The sequence below is a fragment of the Triturus cristatus genome, chromosome 1_1 (genome assembly GCF_964204655.1).
Source record: "Triturus cristatus chromosome 1_1, aTriCri1.1, whole genome shotgun sequence".
In the NCBI taxonomy this organism is placed as follows: domain Eukaryota; kingdom Metazoa; phylum Chordata; class Amphibia; order Caudata; family Salamandridae; genus Triturus; species Triturus cristatus.
In genome coordinates, this window is record NC_140579.1 from 47,904,652 (window position 1) to 47,924,177 (window position 19,526).

General features: G+C 46.9%; 1 protein-coding gene across 1 annotated transcript in view; it reads left to right on the top strand.

The window, feature by feature from the left end:
* The window catches only part of LOC146869332 (FACT complex subunit SPT16-like), a 251,328-nt gene that overhangs the window by 84,414 nt on the left and 147,388 nt on the right, over positions 1–19,526 (top strand). The window contains exons 7-8 of the mRNA XM_085650597.1: positions 2,316–2,469; positions 3,151–3,278. Coding sequence (XP_085506723.1) covers positions 2,316–2,469; positions 3,151–3,278 — 282 coding nt within the window. The remainder of the gene's footprint in view (positions 1–2,315; positions 2,470–3,150; positions 3,279–19,526) is intronic.

Consider the following 19,526-nt stretch of genomic DNA (forward strand, 5'->3'; position numbering starts at 1 on the left):
CCGACAAAACATGGGAGTCTACTCCCTATATTTTCTCATACCAAAAAGGGATGAGACTCTACGGCCCATCCTAGATCTCCGGCCCTTAAACATATACATACACTCAGACCATTTTCACATGGTAACGCTTCAGCAGGTACTTCCACTCCTCTCCCAAAACGACTTCCTCACCACTTTGGACCTCAAAGACGCTTATTTCCACATTCCAGTGCACAACGCTCACAGAAAGTACCTCAGATTTGTAGTGGACGGACAACACTACCAATTCAAAGTGCTCCAGTTCGGAGTCACAACAGCGCCACGAGTATTCACCAAGTACCAACAATTCCTAACATGGAAAAACGCTTTTCTTGTAGCCATCACTTCCCTTAGAAGGGTCAGTGAGATACAAGCATTTACCATTCAAGAACCTTTTCTCCAAATGCACCATAACAAGGTTGTTCTCCGTACAAACCCAAAATTCCTTCCAAAAGTCATTACTCCCTTTCACCTAAACCAATCAGTAGAACTACCAGTATTTTGTCTCACAACCACAAACCGTTGCAGAAAGAGCTCTTCACACACTAGATGTCAAACGAGCCTTACTCTACTACATCGAGAGAACACAACCTTTCCGTAAGACCAAACAACTGTTTGTCTCTTTCTCTCCACCACACAAAGGCAACCCCATCTCAAAATCAGGGATAGCAAGGTGGATTGTAAAATACATTCAAATTTGCTACCACAAAGCAAAATGAACGCTATCCGTTCCCCCAAAAGCCCATTCTACACGGCAGATAGGGGCGTCCATGGCATTCTTAGGGAACATCCCATTAGATGATATCTGCAAAGCAGCTACATGGTCAACACCGCACACTTTCACTAAACACTATTGTGTAGACGTGCAAACTAAGCAACAAGCTAGTGTGGGCCAGGCTGTACTCAAAACATTATTTCAAACCACTGCAACAGATACGGGTGGTCGCCGCTAAGGTTGGTAACTGCTATATAATCTATGCACAAGTGTGTAATCTGCAGCTCATATGCCTCGAACGGAATATGCTATTTACCAGTATGCATCTGTTCTTGGCATGTAGAGCTGTAGATCTACACACGCCCACCCGCCTCCCCGGCTACCTGTATCTGTTCCAGTTTATCTTATTTAGATACCACACACATGGGCCTCTTCACTGTTACTACTACGCTCCATCTTTCCCTGCTGGCGAAAAACAATCTTAGGATGGAGCCGATGCCCATGCGCAATACAATCCAAAGGAGGAGTCACCGACCTCATGACTTCCAAAGACTTTCCAAGAGGAAAAACAAACTGCAAACATCCGGGCCCAACACCAGATGGCGATCTATGCACAAGTGTGTAGATCTGCAGTTCTACATGCCAAGAACAGATACATACTGGTAAGTAGCATACTCCATTCAAGACATTTGCCAAGCACCAACCCAGTACTGGATTACAAAAGTAACGAGAACATACTGTACCTGCAACTTGAATATTCTTCCATAGGTAATCATTGACTGTTTTCTCTGAAATATTTTCTGTGTCAACTTTTAAAATAGCTAAATATTATTTAAAAATCATCACAGTAATTAAGTAGACTTTTATCACTTGATTCTAAGTACTGACCCAGGACTGAATCTAGGATCCAGCCCTGGAATTCCAAAAGTTATCACAAAAGTAATCTGTTGCAAATAACTTGAAACTTCCATTGAATTCAATGCATTATTGTGTTTAAAATAGTGTTGCCTATTGCAACCACTTGTAACCTTCTACAAAAGTCAATTGCATATTGCAAAAGTATTTATATAAAGCATCTCATTCTGAGAAAGTATATTGTAATACCTATTGTTGGTTCTAAAATAAAACAAGCATATATTTTTTATATATAAACCATTGGCCTAGAGTTCAGTTATTGAGTGAGTGAGACCATTTGCTGGCTGAGTGTGTACAACAAATGCTTTACACTGTCCTCTGATACTGCCTTACTGCTCGACCAAGCTACCACTTTAGAGAGTAAGGTTATATCTAACTTTAGCCTCTGCCAAGCCTCTAGGGACTGTGGACTCTGTACACCCTGTACCTATTTGGGAACAGTATATACAGAGCCACTTTCTCACAGTATTGGTAACCAGCATCAGTTTGTCTTGTGTCCTGATATGGCTTGCAAATGCCAGGTGTAGCCCCACAGCTGTATTCTGCGGAAGACTGGCAGGGAACATGGGAATTATAAAAGGTGAGGTATGGAATATATTTAACCCTATTCAAATCTTCTGATCCTCTGTATTAATCTTCCTCCCTCACTCCCTTCCCCTCACTGCAGAGCACGCAAGTCGAACGTCTCCTATCGGAATGCCTCAGTGATGCCAAAGGAACCAGAAATCCGCGAAATGAAGATTTTTATTGACAAGAAGTATGAGACTGTCGTCATGCCAGTGTTTGGCATCTCTACACCATTTCATATTGCCACCATCAAGGTGCGGCTGGGCCTTCTTTATAGCTGCCCTATAGGACAGCCCTGTCTTAAGAATTGATGAGACATTGGAGCAGAATGTTATGAGCATTCTTTTGGAGCAATGCCGGATAGGAATGGGGTGATACCTACTAATATACTTGTGTTAGGCATGTGCTACTTATACTTGAGAGATTTGTTTAAGTAACAATACATACCAATTTTTTCTTTATTAAGCGGTTTGTTTTTATTTTAGCTCTTAAAGTGATGTAACGTAGTAAAACAATGACCCAGTCTAAAAAAAAAAAAAGTTCAATTTTTATGTTTTTTAATCTCTTATTTTTGAGGCTGGTGAGTCTGTGGGGTATGACATGAAGGGGCTCGAAACGCTTATTGACAGAAAAATAATGCATTAACCTTGAAATAAGGTATTTGTTGATTTTAGCTGTCAAGGTTGTATTTTCTCTTTCAAGAACAACATAGCATAGTCACCTCTTAATAATAATTGTACTGTTGAGGCTGTGCTTGAAAAAGTGTAATCCTTTTGCCTCTGATGTGAGTTTTCTGGGTACAAGGGACATTTGCATGAGTCCCTTCTGCTATGGCTCCTGCCACAGGACTGTTCTAATAACTTTTTTACGTTTGTGTTTATTATTTTTATTTCTTGCTTTCCTTTTGATAGTTTTTTTTCTTTTTCATCGTACAGAATATCAGCATGTCTGTTGAGGGAGACTACACCTACCTCCGCATCAATTTCTTCTGTCCTGGCAGTGCTCTTGGCCGGAACGAGGGGAATATCTTCCCAAATCCAGATGCCACTTTCATCAAAGAAATGTAAGGCTTCATAACCAGCTAAATTGTGTGGGGGTGTGAAAGATTGGATAGAGAGCTTTGGAAGGAGTCAACCACACTTTGTAGAGTTTGATATGTATTTTTGATAAATTGCTGAATGATATAACTTACTCCGTGCCTAATCTGTACAATGTGTTCAGTGCCTAGGCTGCAGTAGAACAGGATCCTGCGAAACGCAACAACTTTGTGATGGCACTGCAGTCATACTAATAGACTATTTCACAGAAGGGAGAAACTCCCTGTGGATACCACAGGCCTTGTGGAAAGACATAGTCCCACATTATTGTGGTGGGGAGTATCATGTAGTAAAGTATAGTCCCAGGAGATAGCATAGCTTTTATACTGTTATGCACTCTAGGTAATAGTACTGTATTTGGTACCCCATCAGTAAAGCAGCATCCTCAGATAACAAAGCTGTTAGGGGAATGACTTGGACTATATTGCACTGATGTTCTTATCCTCCCTGTGTCCCAGCATGTACAAATTCTTAACTAACCTGTTGCAAGTGTGACACTGTATGTGTTGCAGTCGAATAGGCTACTAGTGGCTTATGGGCACCTTTTTGGGGGGATGATTGCATGCCACTTGGAACTCAGTTCTTCCTTTTTATGTTGAGCCTAGCCATCAAGCATGAGCTGCTCTGCGAGGCATGCTGTATCCACTTCTACTGGCTTTGACCAAACCCTCGCCGCAGATTGGTTAAATTGTGTGTCCTTTTTAAAAGCTTTCTTCTGTATGGTTTTGTGAGGGTATATGTCTCACCCTTTCATGACTTACTCCTCTGCTGGAGTATTGGCGTATTACAGTATCCTCTCTCTGACTGTTTTATCCTTTGTTTACACACACTTTGCAGTTTGTAGGTTGGCTTCTCAAACACAACCGACTCCTGCCTTTCTTTTCTACTTCTTTACTTTTGGAGCTTCTACATTGGCTTTTGGTTTAAACTTGGCGGCTACCTGCCTTTCTTTTCTATTAATTACTTTTGTACCATTTGTGGCACGCCGTGCTTTAGCTTTAAACATGTGAAGTTAGTGTGGCATGCCGTAAATGCTCCAAAACTAAATAAGTAGAAAAGAAAGGCAGGCAGCCACCATGCTTAAAGCTAAAGCCAACGTCCAAGCTGCAAACATTGCTGGCTTTGCAGCTTCTACATCAGCTTTAGTTGTAAACCTTTCTGTTCGAGGCATATGAGCTGTAGATCACATGCTTTGCATACTCCTGGTATCTAGTGTTGGGTCTGGATGTTTGCAAGTTGTTTTCTTCGAAAAAGTCTTCCCAGTCAGGTAAGGTGACTACACCTTTCTGTGATATTGCTCACAGGTAGCGACTCCATTGTTAGATAGTTTTTTCCGCCATCGGATGTGTATTGCTGTGCTCCTGTTCGAAACCATTCCTCGGGTTCCCGTTGGTGTGCAATTTACTTACCCTCGATGCTATTGTTATTCGTTTGCGTTTCCCATTGTCCACGTATCATATCGGTTTCAGAAAAATCTCTTTCGATCGGAAACTTCATGGAAGACCGTCTGACCTAGCCGCGTCGGCCCGCCTTGCAGTTGATGGCATGGACTCCATTTAAATACTGTCCTGGGTACCACGCCAAGTACTCGCGCACCGACTCGCACGAAGTGTGCAACTGGTGAGTCTCCCTGGAGCATGACGAACAAGACTGTGATGCGTGCAAATTGTTCCAATGCAAGAAGATGCTCTGTGACCGTCTGGCTCGACGTCACGAAATGCAACACCAACACAGTGGCTCCATTCCGGATCTCTTGGAGAAGATTACGAACAAGACGTCTACGACACGCAAAGAGCCAAGGAAGAAAAGGAGCTCCTTTCCGTGTCAGTAGTCAACTCCGACATGGTTGAAGAGATTCAGCAGGGTCCCCCCATCCCCCAAACTCCACCTCTGCCTAAGAAAAAGGCCCCGGTCCCTCCTCTGCCTTCGGGTCAAGGTCTGCACCGACAACACGTTTCCAACGCCCCGCCTTCGGGTCCGGCACTGAAAGAAATATTAAAGCCTTCTGGCTCGGGATCGAGTCGGCTGCATTCGGGCACCGAGCCGAAACAATCTGTATCGATACCAAAACACGTTTCGGCATCCACTCCTTTGGTACTGAAACCATCTTCGAATCCGAATACTTTGGCGCCTAAAAACTCAACTTCAAAAATATTGGCACTGAAAGATAAAATAACTACTACTTCATCGAAGGAGCCTTGTTTCGACATTCCTGCCTTCAAACCCAGACCCGAAACAAAAGGAACTGGTCATCAATCCCAAAACATATGTTCGAGGCATATGAGCTGCAGGTCACACACTTAGATCGCCATCTGGTGTTGGGCTCGGATGCTTGCAGGTTGTTGTTGTCTTCGGAAGAAGTCTTTGGTCACGAGATAGGTGACTCCTCCCTTGGACCACAGTGCGCATGGGCATCCACTCCATCTTCAGATTGTTTTTTTCTGTCACTGGGTTCGGATGTAACTTTTCCACTCCGGTAGAAAACTTTTAAATCGAACTTTTCAAAGCGACACAAACTTCAAAAACTTCATCCATACACTTTCACTCGACATCGAGTTCATCGGACCGGTTCCGGACGTCGACGCGGGCGATTCCACCTATCCGCGCCGTGAGGCCTACGGCTCATGGAAAGGACGCCGTTTAAAAAATGCCCCCAATGTGGAGCAAAGTTCCCGCACAGTGACCATCACAAGGTCTGCAACCTGTGCCTGTCACCGGAACACGACGAGTCCAGCTGTCCAGCCTGCGCCGCATTCCGCTTGAAGAAGACCATTCGAGATCGAAGAGCTCGTCGCCATATCATGACACACAGACCAGCCCCGGAACCGGAGGACATCTTCGACGAGGGTCCCGATGTCCCGGAGGAAGATTCCGAGGAGCTTCAAATTATATCAGAAGCAGATGACTCAGACGACCCCATTACTACGGGGCAACGGGTGAGTACTGACACCCTTACCCCAACCCCTCCAAAAAGGCATTGGTCAAGACTTCGCCAGCTGGCCCCAGTCGCGACCGAAAACAACCTTCAGAAGCCCCGCCTTCGAGATCGGCTCCGAAGAAATACAAGCCTTCCGGTGGCTCGGCTCCGAGCAAACCACATATTATTGTCCCACCAGCACCTTCGGCACCGAAAGCGCAAGACCTCTCGGCACCGAGACCGGCTCCGGGAACTCCGGCACCGAAACCTTCCAGGCCAGTAGATAAACCGGCACCGAAGGCTCCCAAACCCAAAGATTCCACTTCGGCACCGAAACCTTCTTCGGCACCGAAACCTTCATCGGCACCAAAAACATCATCGGTGCCAAAACAACCGGCTAAGGACTATCTCACACCTCCTAAGGCCAAAGACTCTACCGATCACCCTAAACCTAGATCGGAACCGAAAAAATCGGCGCCAAAGCCTCTTCCAGAAGAACAAGAACTTTTCCGCCCAGATCCAACACAAAAAAGGATCTATATTAATCCAAAAACAGGACATGTCACTGCTGTGCCATATAAGAAAAAGAAGCTGGACACAACACCTTCTCCAGCTCCTGTAAAGAAGAAGGACTCGGCCACCTCACCCATTCCTCCTTCCTCTCCTGTCTCACCTATTAACCCCCCCTCCCCACCTCCACTACCTCTTCCATCTCCTTCACATACACCACCTCCACAGGATGATTATGATGACCTAGCGGGAGGGGTGGATCCGGATGATCTTAATTATCCTAATGATCCTTTCACAAATCCGGATGCTGTACCACTAGACGACTGGGCTTACCCCCTGCCGGATATACCTGACCCTACTGCATATCCTTCAAAACCCTCACCTAGGGTTTGGACAACTAGTGCACAGGGCAGCACTTTACCATGGCGTCACCATGCACTCTGATGCACCCGAGGAAGACTTCCTCCTAGACACCTTTGAGCAATCCCAAAAATCAGTTCTGATTTTATCCATGATTAAAGGGGTAATCAAACACGCCACTGAAGTTTTTAAAGACCCCGTACGGGCCAGGGTACTTAACCCTCGAATTGAAAAAAAATATAGACCTGCCCCAGAAGATCCTCCTTACATTAAAGGATAGCTCCCTCTAGATTCTTTAGTTGTTTCCAATGCAAGGAAACGGGCTAAATCCCAAACAACAGGAGATACACCGCCCCCAGACAAAGAATCCAAACTTTTAGAAGCCTCAGGCAAAAGGGTAGCATCACAAGCAGCTAACCATTGGCGTATTGCCAATACACAAGCCCTATTAGCACGCTATGATAGAGCTCACTATGATCAGTTAGAAGACCTTCTACAACACTTACCAGACCAATACAAGGCCCAGGCAAATGACCTTATACAAGAGGGAAAGCTCATCTCTAATGCCTCAATTAAATGTGCTCTTGACGCCGCTGACACTGCCTCTAGAGCAATAAATACAAGCGTACTTCTTAGACGCCATGCATGGCTACGTATTTCAGGCTTCAAACCAGAAGTACAAAGTACCATACTCGGCCAACCATTTAATCAAGACCAATTGTTTGTACCAGCAGTAGATACTGCACTAGAAAAAATGAAGAAAGACACCGAGACTGCTAAGTCCATGGGAGCATTGCAGTCTCCACAGCCACACGGCTCCTTTCAACGCTCCTTCTATAGAGGGTCATCCAAAACTACTGGAGCAGACACCTCCTCCAACAAAAACTCTACCCAAACATCCTCCAATAGAGGATATTTTAGAGGAGGATATAGAGGAAATAACACCAAGGGACGAGGTCGAGGCAACACCAACACTCGTACCTCCCCCGCCACTAAACAGTGACTTTCCTCCACTCCCCCAGACCATTCCACTCCAGTCGGGGGAAGACTCAAACAGTTCCTACCTGTCTGGAATTCCATTACAACAGACAAGTGGGTAAGACAAATTATCCAGTATGGTTACTGCCTAGAACTCACAAATACCCCCCCACACATACCACCCAAACAGCGCCCCATGTCACCAGACCATCTTACGCTACTCAAACAAGAGGTTCTCTCATTGCTTCACAAACACGCAATAGAGCCAGTCCCCTTACAACACCAGGGCACAGGGGTATACTCTCTTTACTTCCTAATCCCCAAAAGAGACGAAACATTAAGGCCTATACTAGACCTCAGACTCCTAAATCATTCCATACACTCAGATCATTTCCATATGATCACTCTTCAACAAGTGCTCCCACTACTACAGCAAGGCGACTTCCTTGCCACACTAGATCTCAAGGATGCCTATTTTCACATTCCCATGCATCCTGCGCACAGGAAGTATCTAAGATTCATGGTAGACGGGCAACATTATCAGTTCACAGTACTCCCATTCGGAGTGACAACTGCGCCCAGAGTATTCACCAAATGCCTAGCAGTAGTGGCAGCGCATCTCAGAAGACAACAAATTCACGTCTTCCCATATCTGGACGATTGGCTCATAAAAGCCAATTCACTCCACAAATGCGTTCTACACACCCACCAAACTATTCAAATTTTACACAACTTGGGATTCACCATCAACTATCCCAAATCTCGACTACAACCCTCCCAAATACAGCAATATCTGTGAGCCACCATAAATACCTCCAAGGCTATAGCTTATCCCAGCCCAGCCAGGATAGCCAATATACAAGCTCTCATCTTAAAATATCAACCCCAACACTCTCTCCCAGCAAGAGTGTTCATGCAACTCATAGGCATGATGTCGTCATGCATCTTCATTGTGCCTTATGCAAGACTTCAGATGCGCCCCTTACAGGAATGCCTAGCACAACAGTGGAATCAGGCTCACGGACAACTTACGGATCTGGTGTTAGTGGACAGCCACTCACATCGCTCCCTAAAATGGTGGAACACCATAAACCTGTCCAAAGGGCGGCTGTTCTTAGAGCCTCTTCCACAGATAGTGCTGACAACCGACGCATCCCTCACAGGGTGGGGAGCCCATCTCCTGGGACACACCACTCAGGGCAAATGGACCACCCAACAGAAAGTGCTCCATATCAATTACCTGGAACTACTGGCAGTGTTCCTAGCACTAAAATCATTCCATTTACATCTAAAGAACAAAGCTGTCCTCATCCGCACGGACAACATGACAGCCATGTATTATATACAAAAACAGGGGGGCACACATTCTCTCCAGCTATCCCAGCTCGCACAGAACATTTGGAGATGGGCAATTCCCCAGAATATCTACCTACTAGCAGAACACCTTCCAGGAGTTCACAATCAGATTGCCGACTTGTTAAGTCGCCAAACCCAACCGATCCACGAATGGGAATTACACCCACAAGTCCTACTCCCATTCTTCCAAAAATGGGGCCAACCAGACATAGACCTGTTCGGCACACACGAAAACGCAAAATGCCCAACCTTCGCCGCCAGGTTTCCCCACCCACAGTCGAAGGGCAATGCAATATGGATGAACTGGTCAAGCAGATTTGCGTACGCTTTTCTGCCTCTCCCACTCATTCCGTTTGTAGTACGCAAACTCAGGCAACAGTCTCTCAAGCTCATATTAGTAGCTCCCACATGGGCACGCCAGCCCTGGTTCACAACACTCCTGGAACTCTCTCTAGTTCCACACCAAAAACTGTGCCTCTCCCCGCCCCTACTAACACAGAACCATGGAGAAATCAGACACCCAGATCCCCATCAACTGAACCTAGCGGTCTGGCTCCTGAAGTCTTAGAGTTCGGTTACCTCAACCTACCACCAGACTGCATGAATATTATAAAAGAGGCCAGAAGACCTACCACTAGAGCCTGTTACTCTGAAAAATGGAAAAGATTTGCCATTTACTGCACTAAAAATGACATACACCCACTAAATGCTTCCATCCAAACATCATTTGCTACTTACTACAATTGCAAAGATGTAATTTAGCGTACTCGTCCATACGTCTCCACCTAGCAGCATTAGCAGCCTACTTACAAAATCGACAACACTTGTCACTATTTAAAGTGCCAGCAATCAAAGCCTTCATGGAAGGTCTTAAAAGGATCATTCCTCCAAGATTACCACCCTCCCCAGTGTGGAATCTAAACATTGTTGTTACAAGGCTCATGGGTCCCCCATTTGAACCCCTGAATAAATGTGAACTACAATTCCTTACATGGAAAGTAGCTTTCCTTATTGATATCACATCCCTTAGAAGGGTGAGTGAGATCCAGGCTTTAACCATACAAGAACCATTCCTACAACTACATCGTAACAAAGTGGTTCTTAGAACAAATTCAAAATTCCTGCCAAAGGTCATTTCTCCATTCCATCTTAACCAATCAGTCGATCTACCGGTGTTCTTCCCAAATCCAGACTCGGTAGCTGAAAGAGCTCTTCATACCTTAGACGTTAAAAGAGCCCTACTTTATTACATTGACAGGACTAAATCTTTCCGCAAAACCAAACAATTGTTTGTTGTTTTCTCTCCACCACATAAAGGCAACCCCATTTCCAAATCAGGGATAGCCAGGTGGATAGTTAAATGTATCCAAATATGCTACCACAAGGCTAAACGCACACTAACCGTTCCCCCTAGAGCGCATTCCACACGCAAAATAGGGGCTTCCATGGCATTCTTAGGAAACTTTCCCTTAGAAGATATTTGTAAGGCAGCCACATGGTCTACAACACACACCTTCAATAAACATTACTGTGTTGATGTGCAAGCAAAACAACAAGCTTCTGTAGGCCAGGCTGTCCTTAAAACTTTATTCCAAACTGCTGCAACAGATACAGGTGACCACCGCTAGGGGAGATACTGCTGTATAGTCTATCCTAAGTGTGTGATCTGCAGCTCATATGCCTCGAACGGAATATGCTACTTACCAGTAGGCATCTGTTCTTGGCATGTAGAGCTGCAGAGCCACACACGCCCACCCGCCTCCCCGGGACCTGTATCTGTTCCAGCATTGTCTTACTTAGACATTACACATGGACATCCTTTTCTTTATTTTTTACATACTCCATTACTCCATCATTTCCCATCATGGCGAAAAACAATCTGAGGATGGAGTGGATGCCCATGCGCACTGTGGTCCAAGGGAGGAGTCACCTATCTCGTGACCAAAGACTTCTTCCGAAGACAACAACAACCTGCAAGCATCCGAGCCCAACACCAGATGGCGATCTTATCCTAAGTGTGTGGCTCTGCAGCTCTACATGCCAAGAACAGATGCATACTGGTAAGTAGCATATTCCTTATGCAAAATTGCCATCAAAACGCAAACCAGAAACGGAGGACACTTACCACATTCCTCTTAAGTGAAAACAAGTTGGTACTAACCCCTCTGCTCCTCCTCTAACACCTCCTTCCCCACCTGACCCAAATTTATTAATAACACCCATAAATTCACCACAACCTCAAACACCTGACAACCAGGATGACAGGGACAGGGTAGATAATAATAGTCCTGATCCATGGAACGATTATAACACCGATCCAAACACAGAAAACAATCTAAATCTATACCCTACAAAACCCTCTCTACCTGATAATGTAGGGTACATGGAACTAATAAATAGGGCTGCTGAATATCATGTAGTTTAGCTTCATAAAGTCACTTGAGGCTTCCTAACGATCCACTCACACACTGCCTATGCTTAAGGGTATGCTAAGACATGCAGACGTCTTCTTTAAAGATCCGGTTCTCGCACGAAGTCTTACACCAAGGGTCGATAAAAAGTATAAATCTGCACCATCTGATCCAGTTTACATTGAGGGTCAATTACCATTAGATTCCTTAGTGATTTCTAATGCCCGTATATGGGCAATCTCACAAACATCGGTGAATGCCCCTCCTCCAGATAAGTAATCTAAACTAATAGATGCCGCTGGGGAAAAAAGAGTAGCTGCACAGGCAGCCAATCACTGCATATTGCCAATACCCAGGCTCTCTTAGCTGGATACGACAGAGTGCACTACGACAAATTGGAACAATTGCTCCGATTTCTACCTGATGAACAGAAGTCGAAGGCACACGACCTAGTTCAGGAAGGAAAGTTAATTTCAAACACATCTATTAGATGCACTTTAGATGCAGCTGACACTTAGGCTCGTGCAATCAACACCAGTGTCTTGCTAACAAGGCACGTCTTGCTTCGAATTTCAGGGTTTAAACCCGAAGTACAGGCTTCTATCTTAAACTTAACTTTTGATAAAGAACATCTCTTTGGTCCTGTTGTAGACACTTCCTTAGAAAAGGACACAGATGTTGCAAAATCTATGGAAGTCCTACGGTCCCCATCCAGTCGGGGACATTTTCGTCGCTCCTTCTACAGGGGGGGCTCCAAAAACATATCTACAGACAACACCTCTACATCGTAGAAAGGCGTCAGTCATCCTCTTAAAGAGGTTACTTTCGAGGTGGATTTAGAGGCAATAATGGCAAGGAAAAGAGGTAAAGGGTCCACACACACCACCACCTCCCCCTCAATAAACAGTTACTTGCCTCCCCTTCCCTCTGATCATTCCACACCTGTCTGGGGACTCTCTCTCAATGCTTCTCTGTCTGGCCTACAATAACTTTAGAAAAATGGGTCCTAGGAATTATTCTATCTGGTTACTGCCTGGAGCTTACCAACAATCCCTCAAACATTCCCCCACGTTCACACAAAATGTCACCAGAGCATCTACAGCTCCTCAAACAGGAGGTTCACTCTCTTCAAAATGGAGCTTTAGAGCCTGTACCATTACAATATCAAGGATCGAGCGTGTACTCCCTGTACTTTCTCATACCCAAAAAGGACAGCTCTCTCATGCCTGTATTAGACCTCCGAGAGCTAAATCAATGTATTCACTGAGATCACTTTCATATGGTCACTCTTCAACAAGTGCTCGCACTCCTACAGCAAGGCGACTTTGTCTACTCTAGACTTAAAGGATGCATACTTCCATATTCCAATACATCCCGCTCATCGCAAATATCTCAGGTTTGTGGTTGAGGGACAACACTACCAGTTCAAAGTGCTTCCACTCTGCCCCCATAGTATTCACCAAATGCCTGCCAGTAGTCGCTGCTCACCTGGGAAGACAGCATATTCATGTCTCCCCATACTTGGACGACTGGCTCATCAAAGCCAGCTCTTACCCAAAGTGTCTCCAGCACACTCAAATAACACTACAATTACTGCACAATCTGGGGTTCACAGTAAATGTGTTTAAGTCCTATCTCCAACACACAAACATATTTGGGAGCCACTCTCAATACTCAAAGCTCTAGCCTGTCACAATGCAGCCAGCATCTGCAATAATCAGGCTCTAATCTCCGTTTCAGCCCGACCAGTCACTAAAAGCTCGAATATATTCAGCTACTAGGAATGATGGGGTCTTGCATCATGATTGTTCCCCATGCAAAACTTCAAATGTGTCCCCTTCAAGAAAGCTTAGCACATCATTGGAATCCGTCTCTGGGTCAATTGTCAGATGTAGTGTTGGAGGATGGCCGCACCCATCGCTCTCTGCAGATGTGGAATCCACAATTTATCATAAGGGTGGCACTTCATCGACCCAGTTCCACAGACCGTGCTAACAGCAGACACAGTGTGCTCTGGTTGGGGAGCTCATCTTCAAACTCACACAGTTCAAGGTTTGTGGAGTGTAAAGCAAAAGCAACTTCATATAAATCATCTAGAGCTGTTAGCAGTATTTCTAGCGCTCAAAGCCTTCCAGACAAAGCTGTCCTAGTCCGCACCAACAACATTACAGCCATGTATTACATACAGAAACGGGGGGGGGGGAACATCTGTCACGCCTTGCACAAGCCATTTGGAGGTAGGCCATACATCACAATATTTCTCCTGGCAGAACACCTCCCAGGAGTAAACAGTCCAATCTCAGACCTTCTCAGCAGGCAGAGACAACAGATTCGCGAGTGGGAACTTCACCCTCAAGTTCTCCTCCCATTCTTTCAAATGTGGGGTTTTCCACAGATAGATCTGTTCTTCACACCAGCACAAAATGCCCAAACTCCGCCTCCAGGTATCCACACCCATTGTCCAAAGGCAATGCTCTATGGATGAACTAGTCAGGTATATATGCCTATGCTAATCTGCCTCTTCCACTCGTTCCACTAGTGGTTCAGAAGCTTGGACAAACATCCCTCACACTGATCCTAGTAGCTCCCACATAGGCCCGTCAACCTTGGTTCACTACCCTGTTGGAGCTCTCAGTTGTTCCTCATCAAAAACTACATCTCACACCCAGTCTCCTCGCACAGTGCCATGGAGACGTAAGACATCCAAATCCCAAAGAACTCAACCATTGATCTGGCAACTGAAATCCTAGTTTGGTTATCTGAACCTTCCACCAGACTGTATGAATCATTAAAGATCCCAGAAGGCCTACTGCAAGGGCTTGCTACGAAGCTAAATGGAAGCAGTTTGTTATATATTGTAATAACCAAATCATCCCGTTAGATGCTTTCATTCAAAATATAATATGTTACTTACTACACTTGCAGCAGTCAGGATTGGCTTACACATCCATACGCTTACATCTCGCCGCAATAGCTGCATACCTTCAAAATAGACAGCATCTGTCCCTTTTCAGAGTATCTGTTATCAAGGCCTTTATGGAAGAACTCCAGAGTTATTCCACCAAGACTTCCACCTGCTCCAGTGTGGAATCTTAACATTGTCCTTACCAGACTAATGAGTCCACCCTTCGAGCCATTGCATATATGTGAAGTGCAATTTCTCACTTGGAAAGTTGCTTTCCTCATTGCTGTTACATCACTGAGGAGAGTGGGTGAGCTACAGGCACCAACCCTAGAGGAACCATTTTTCCAACTCCACAAAAACAAAGTGGTTCTTTGCACTAACCCCAAATTTCTACCCAAAAGGGTATCTGCCTTTCACATCAATCAATCTGAGTTGCCTGGGTTCTTTCCTTAACCAGATTCAGGGCCAGAACTGTCTCTCAACACACTTTAGATGTTAGTCGAGCCTTATTGTATTACATAGAAGGGACAAAACCATTTTGCCAAACTAAGCAACTCTGTGGCTTTTTCTCCACCACACAAAGGCAATTACTTTTCTAAATTGGGTATTGCTTGGTGGATTGTTAAATGTATCCAAACATGCTTTGCAAAAGCAAAGAGGTCTTTACCAATACCCCCTAGAGTGCATTCCATCCGCAAACTAGAGGCTACTATGCTTTTTTTAGGAAACATCCCCTTAGCTGACATCTGTAAAGCTGCAGCATGGTCAACACCGCACACATTCACCAAGCACTATTGTGTACATATGTTGGCGAGACAACAAGCTAATATAGGCCAGGTAGTTCTTGGAACTCTTTCAAGCAACAGCTACAGGTTAGCCACCGCTTTGGGAGGATACTGCTGTTCGAGGCATGTGGGCTGCTGAATTCATATCTGTGCATAGATCGCCGCCTAGTGTTGGGTCCGGATGTTTGCACGTTGTTGTCCTGGAAGAGTCTTCGAAGTATCCTGAGATAGGTGACTCCTCCCCTGGACCACAGTGCGCATGGGCATCCTCTCCATCCTCAGATTGTTTTTTTCCGCCATTGGGTTCGGATGTGCTTATCTTGACTCAAGTTAGGAAAATTTAGTTGCAGGCCAAAAGGCCTTTAGTTTTCGACGGTACTGTTCCCGATCGGTATCGACAGTTTACAGGCTAGTTTTTCACGGCTTTAACAACTTTTCGGATCCATTAAATCCGACCATCGACCGAACTTCGACGATGGAATCGAGGACCCCATTCAAGCGGTGTCCTGTTTGCCACGCCAAATACCCCCATATCGACGTCCACCCGGTGTGTAACAAATGCCTCTCACCGGATCATGACGAATCGAAATGCATGGCTTGTGCCCGATTCAGATCCAAGAAGACTCTCCGGAATCGACGCGCGACTGGAAGCGCAGCAAGCGGCACCGGCCCCGACCAACATCTTCAGCACCGAGGACGAAGATGTGGAAAGCGTGGAAAATATACCCTCCAGCCCCACTTCCGAACACGGTTCCCGATCGGAAGATGTCGATGAAGAGCTTTTTCACAGGGAAGAAGCCGACGACGAGGTAGGAGACTACGATGAGGCCTTAGGGGCCGAAGAGGGTAGCTCCGGTGAGGAGCAAGGCCTACCCGTACAAATTGAGGCTATCCCAGTGTGTCAGTCGACGGCTCCGGTCGAGGGATCGCCTTCGGGCCTTACCCAAGACCAATCCCACAGTTCTTCGGCCCCGCCCCCCGGCCCGGCCACGGACATACAGCAAGAGCCATTGTTCCCTAAAAAGACTGGTTTCCCTACCACAAAACCGAAACCAATCATCGCACCGGTTAAACAGAAACCGAAAGTGAAACTGACACTGGTCGGCTCGAGGACCACCACACCTTCGACGCCAGCCAAACCCGTCGGCTCCGACCGCACCAAAAGGGACTTCGGTGCCGAACTCGCTGCAGCCGATGTCGGCGCCGACCCAAAGAGGAAAGCCGTCGGTACCGTCAAAGCACCTCGGCCCCCGGCACCGAAGCAATCGGCACCCACCACCAAGGTGCGAATAGCCACTGCATCGCTATCCACCTCAAAGGCAGCGACTACGGTACACTTATCGATGCCGTCGACGGCTCCTACCCCTCCTCGACTCGATGACCCAATCGCTTCGAAGAAGTCCACCCCTGCCTCTACGGAACCACTCGGTGCCAAAGAACCGTCGGAGTTCCAGGTGCGACAAGTGGCAGCGTCCTTGCAACGCATCAGGGAAAAGGCAGCCCTCCAGACCTCGTCGGGCTCCGTACCAACACGGGCACAGAAGGCACCTCCGGCACCAGCAAACATCACCTTTGGTTTGCCGCCATCCACGGCGCCGAAAATGTTCGAAATCAGAACCCGCGTTACCCAGACAAGGTCCCCATCTACAGAACACTCGACTACTGGGACATCGCCGTCCCACTTCATCGACGCCGACACCGGCAGGCTCATGCTCCGAAAGCGGAAGATCACTTCAGAGCAAGCTTTAGACTCTTACAGGATCCCGCTAAAACAAAAAATGCCGGCGGAATCTGAACCAGTTCTTTATGAACGCGTCCACACCTCTTACACAGATCCATCATTCTCTCCAACGCACTCCGACACGGATGCAGTGGAGGACTACATGGGTGACGACACCACCTACCCCGAGGACATAGACCCTGAGGGGCAGCAAGACCCTGATCAAGTCTGGGATGACCCTGTAGACCCAGGTGCCGCTCTGGATACACAGGACCCGCAACTTTATGGCGCAAAAACGTCCCCCACAGAGGACACTGCTGCATTCAACGCCCTCATTGAACGTGCCGCAGCCAATCATGGAGTGGAACTCCACTCAGACACTATCGAGGATGATTTCTTGGTGGACACTTTCGCATCCTCCGAGAGGACTGTAAAGACTCTGCCCATGTTAAAAGGTGTCCTCAAGCCAGCAAAGGACATTTTCAAGGAAACCACCAGGGCACGGGTAATAAACCCCAGGATCGAGAAGAAGTACAAACCCGCACCTGGGGACCCCATGTACATTAGAAGCCAGTTGCCTCTGGACTCCATTGTAGTTGCCAATGCTCGCAAACGGGCACACTCTCAGACAACTGGTGATGCTCCTCCCCCGGACAAAGAGTCCAAGGTTCTAGAGACCTCCGGCAAACGGATTGCAGCCCAGGCAGCAAACATATGGCGCATCGCCAATACACAGGCCCTCGTAGCTCGCTACGACCGCTCACACTATGACACGTTAGAGACCCTACTCCAACACCTGCCAGACGAGTACAAAGAGGCAGCGGAGCTCCTCATCAGGGAGGGACAACTGCTCACGAACGCATCCATCAAGTGTGCACTAGATGCCGCAGACACTGCTGCAAGGGCAATAAACACCAGCGTCATGCTACGACGACACGCCTGGTTACGAATCTCCGGATTCAAACCTGAGGTCCAAAATAACATCCTCAATCAGCCAGTCAACCCCGACTACTTATTAGGGCCGGAGGTTGACGCCACCTTAGAAAAGATAAAGAAAGACACGGACACTGCGAAGTCAATGGGGGCTCTGCAAACGCAGACATTTCGTAGTGGCTCCTTTCGTCGCCCCGGAAATAGAGGTGCAGGTAGAGGACAGGGGGCACAGCAAACCTACAATAAAGGGGGCACACAGAGTTCCTACGATAAAAACACCCGAGGTGGATATCGTGGCTCCAGCACCAAGGGCAGAGGACGTGGTTACGGCAATACCAGGTCCTCCCCCAAGAACAAACAGTGACGCCCTCTCCCTTCCCCCCGCCCACATAACACCTGTCGGGGGAAGGCTCCAGCGGTTCCTGTCCACGTGGGATTCCATCACCACGGACAGGTGGGTCAAAGATGTTATCCAACACGGTTACTGTCTCGAATTAACCTCCACTCCACCCACCATACCGCCAAGGCACCGTCCTATGTCCTCAGAGCACTTAGCGTTATTACAGCAGGAGGTGCTAAGTATGCTGCAAAAAGGCGCAATAGAGGTTGTGCCCGTACACCAGCAGGGAACAGGGGTGTACTCTCTGTACTTCTTAATACCAAAAAAGGACGGCTCACTCAGACCTATCCTAGACCTGAGACCCCTCAACCGCTACATTCTCTCAGAGCATTTTCACATGCTCACCCTACAGCAGGTTCTCCCGCTCCTCCGACAGGGAGATTTCCTAGCCACGCTAGACCTCAAAGATGCGTATTTCCACATACCCATACACCCGTCACACAGAAAATATCTCCGGTTCACAATTCAGGGGCAGCACTATCAATTCAAAGTCCTCCCCTTCGGAGTGACAACAGCACCCAGAGTTTTCACAAAGTGCCTAGCTACCGTGGCTGCACATCTACGAAGGCAACACATTCACGTCTACCCTTACCTGGACGACTGGCTTGTTCAGGCAAAGTCAGCCCAGCAATGTGCCAGCCACATGTCCCGCACCATTCACCTTCTTCACAGTCTGGGATTCTCACTAAATTACCCGAAATCACACCTCCAACCCACACACGTACAACAGTACCTAGGTGCGACCATAGACACTCTGGCAGCCACAGCTCAGCCAAATTTAGTGAGGATCAACGGCATGCAAATGCTAATATCAAAGTTCAAACCCCAACACTCCCTTCCTGCGCGAGTGTTCATGCAGTTGATAGGCATGATGGCCTCCTGCATTTTCATAGTCCCACACACGAGACTACATATGCGCCCGCTTCAGGAGTGCTTGGC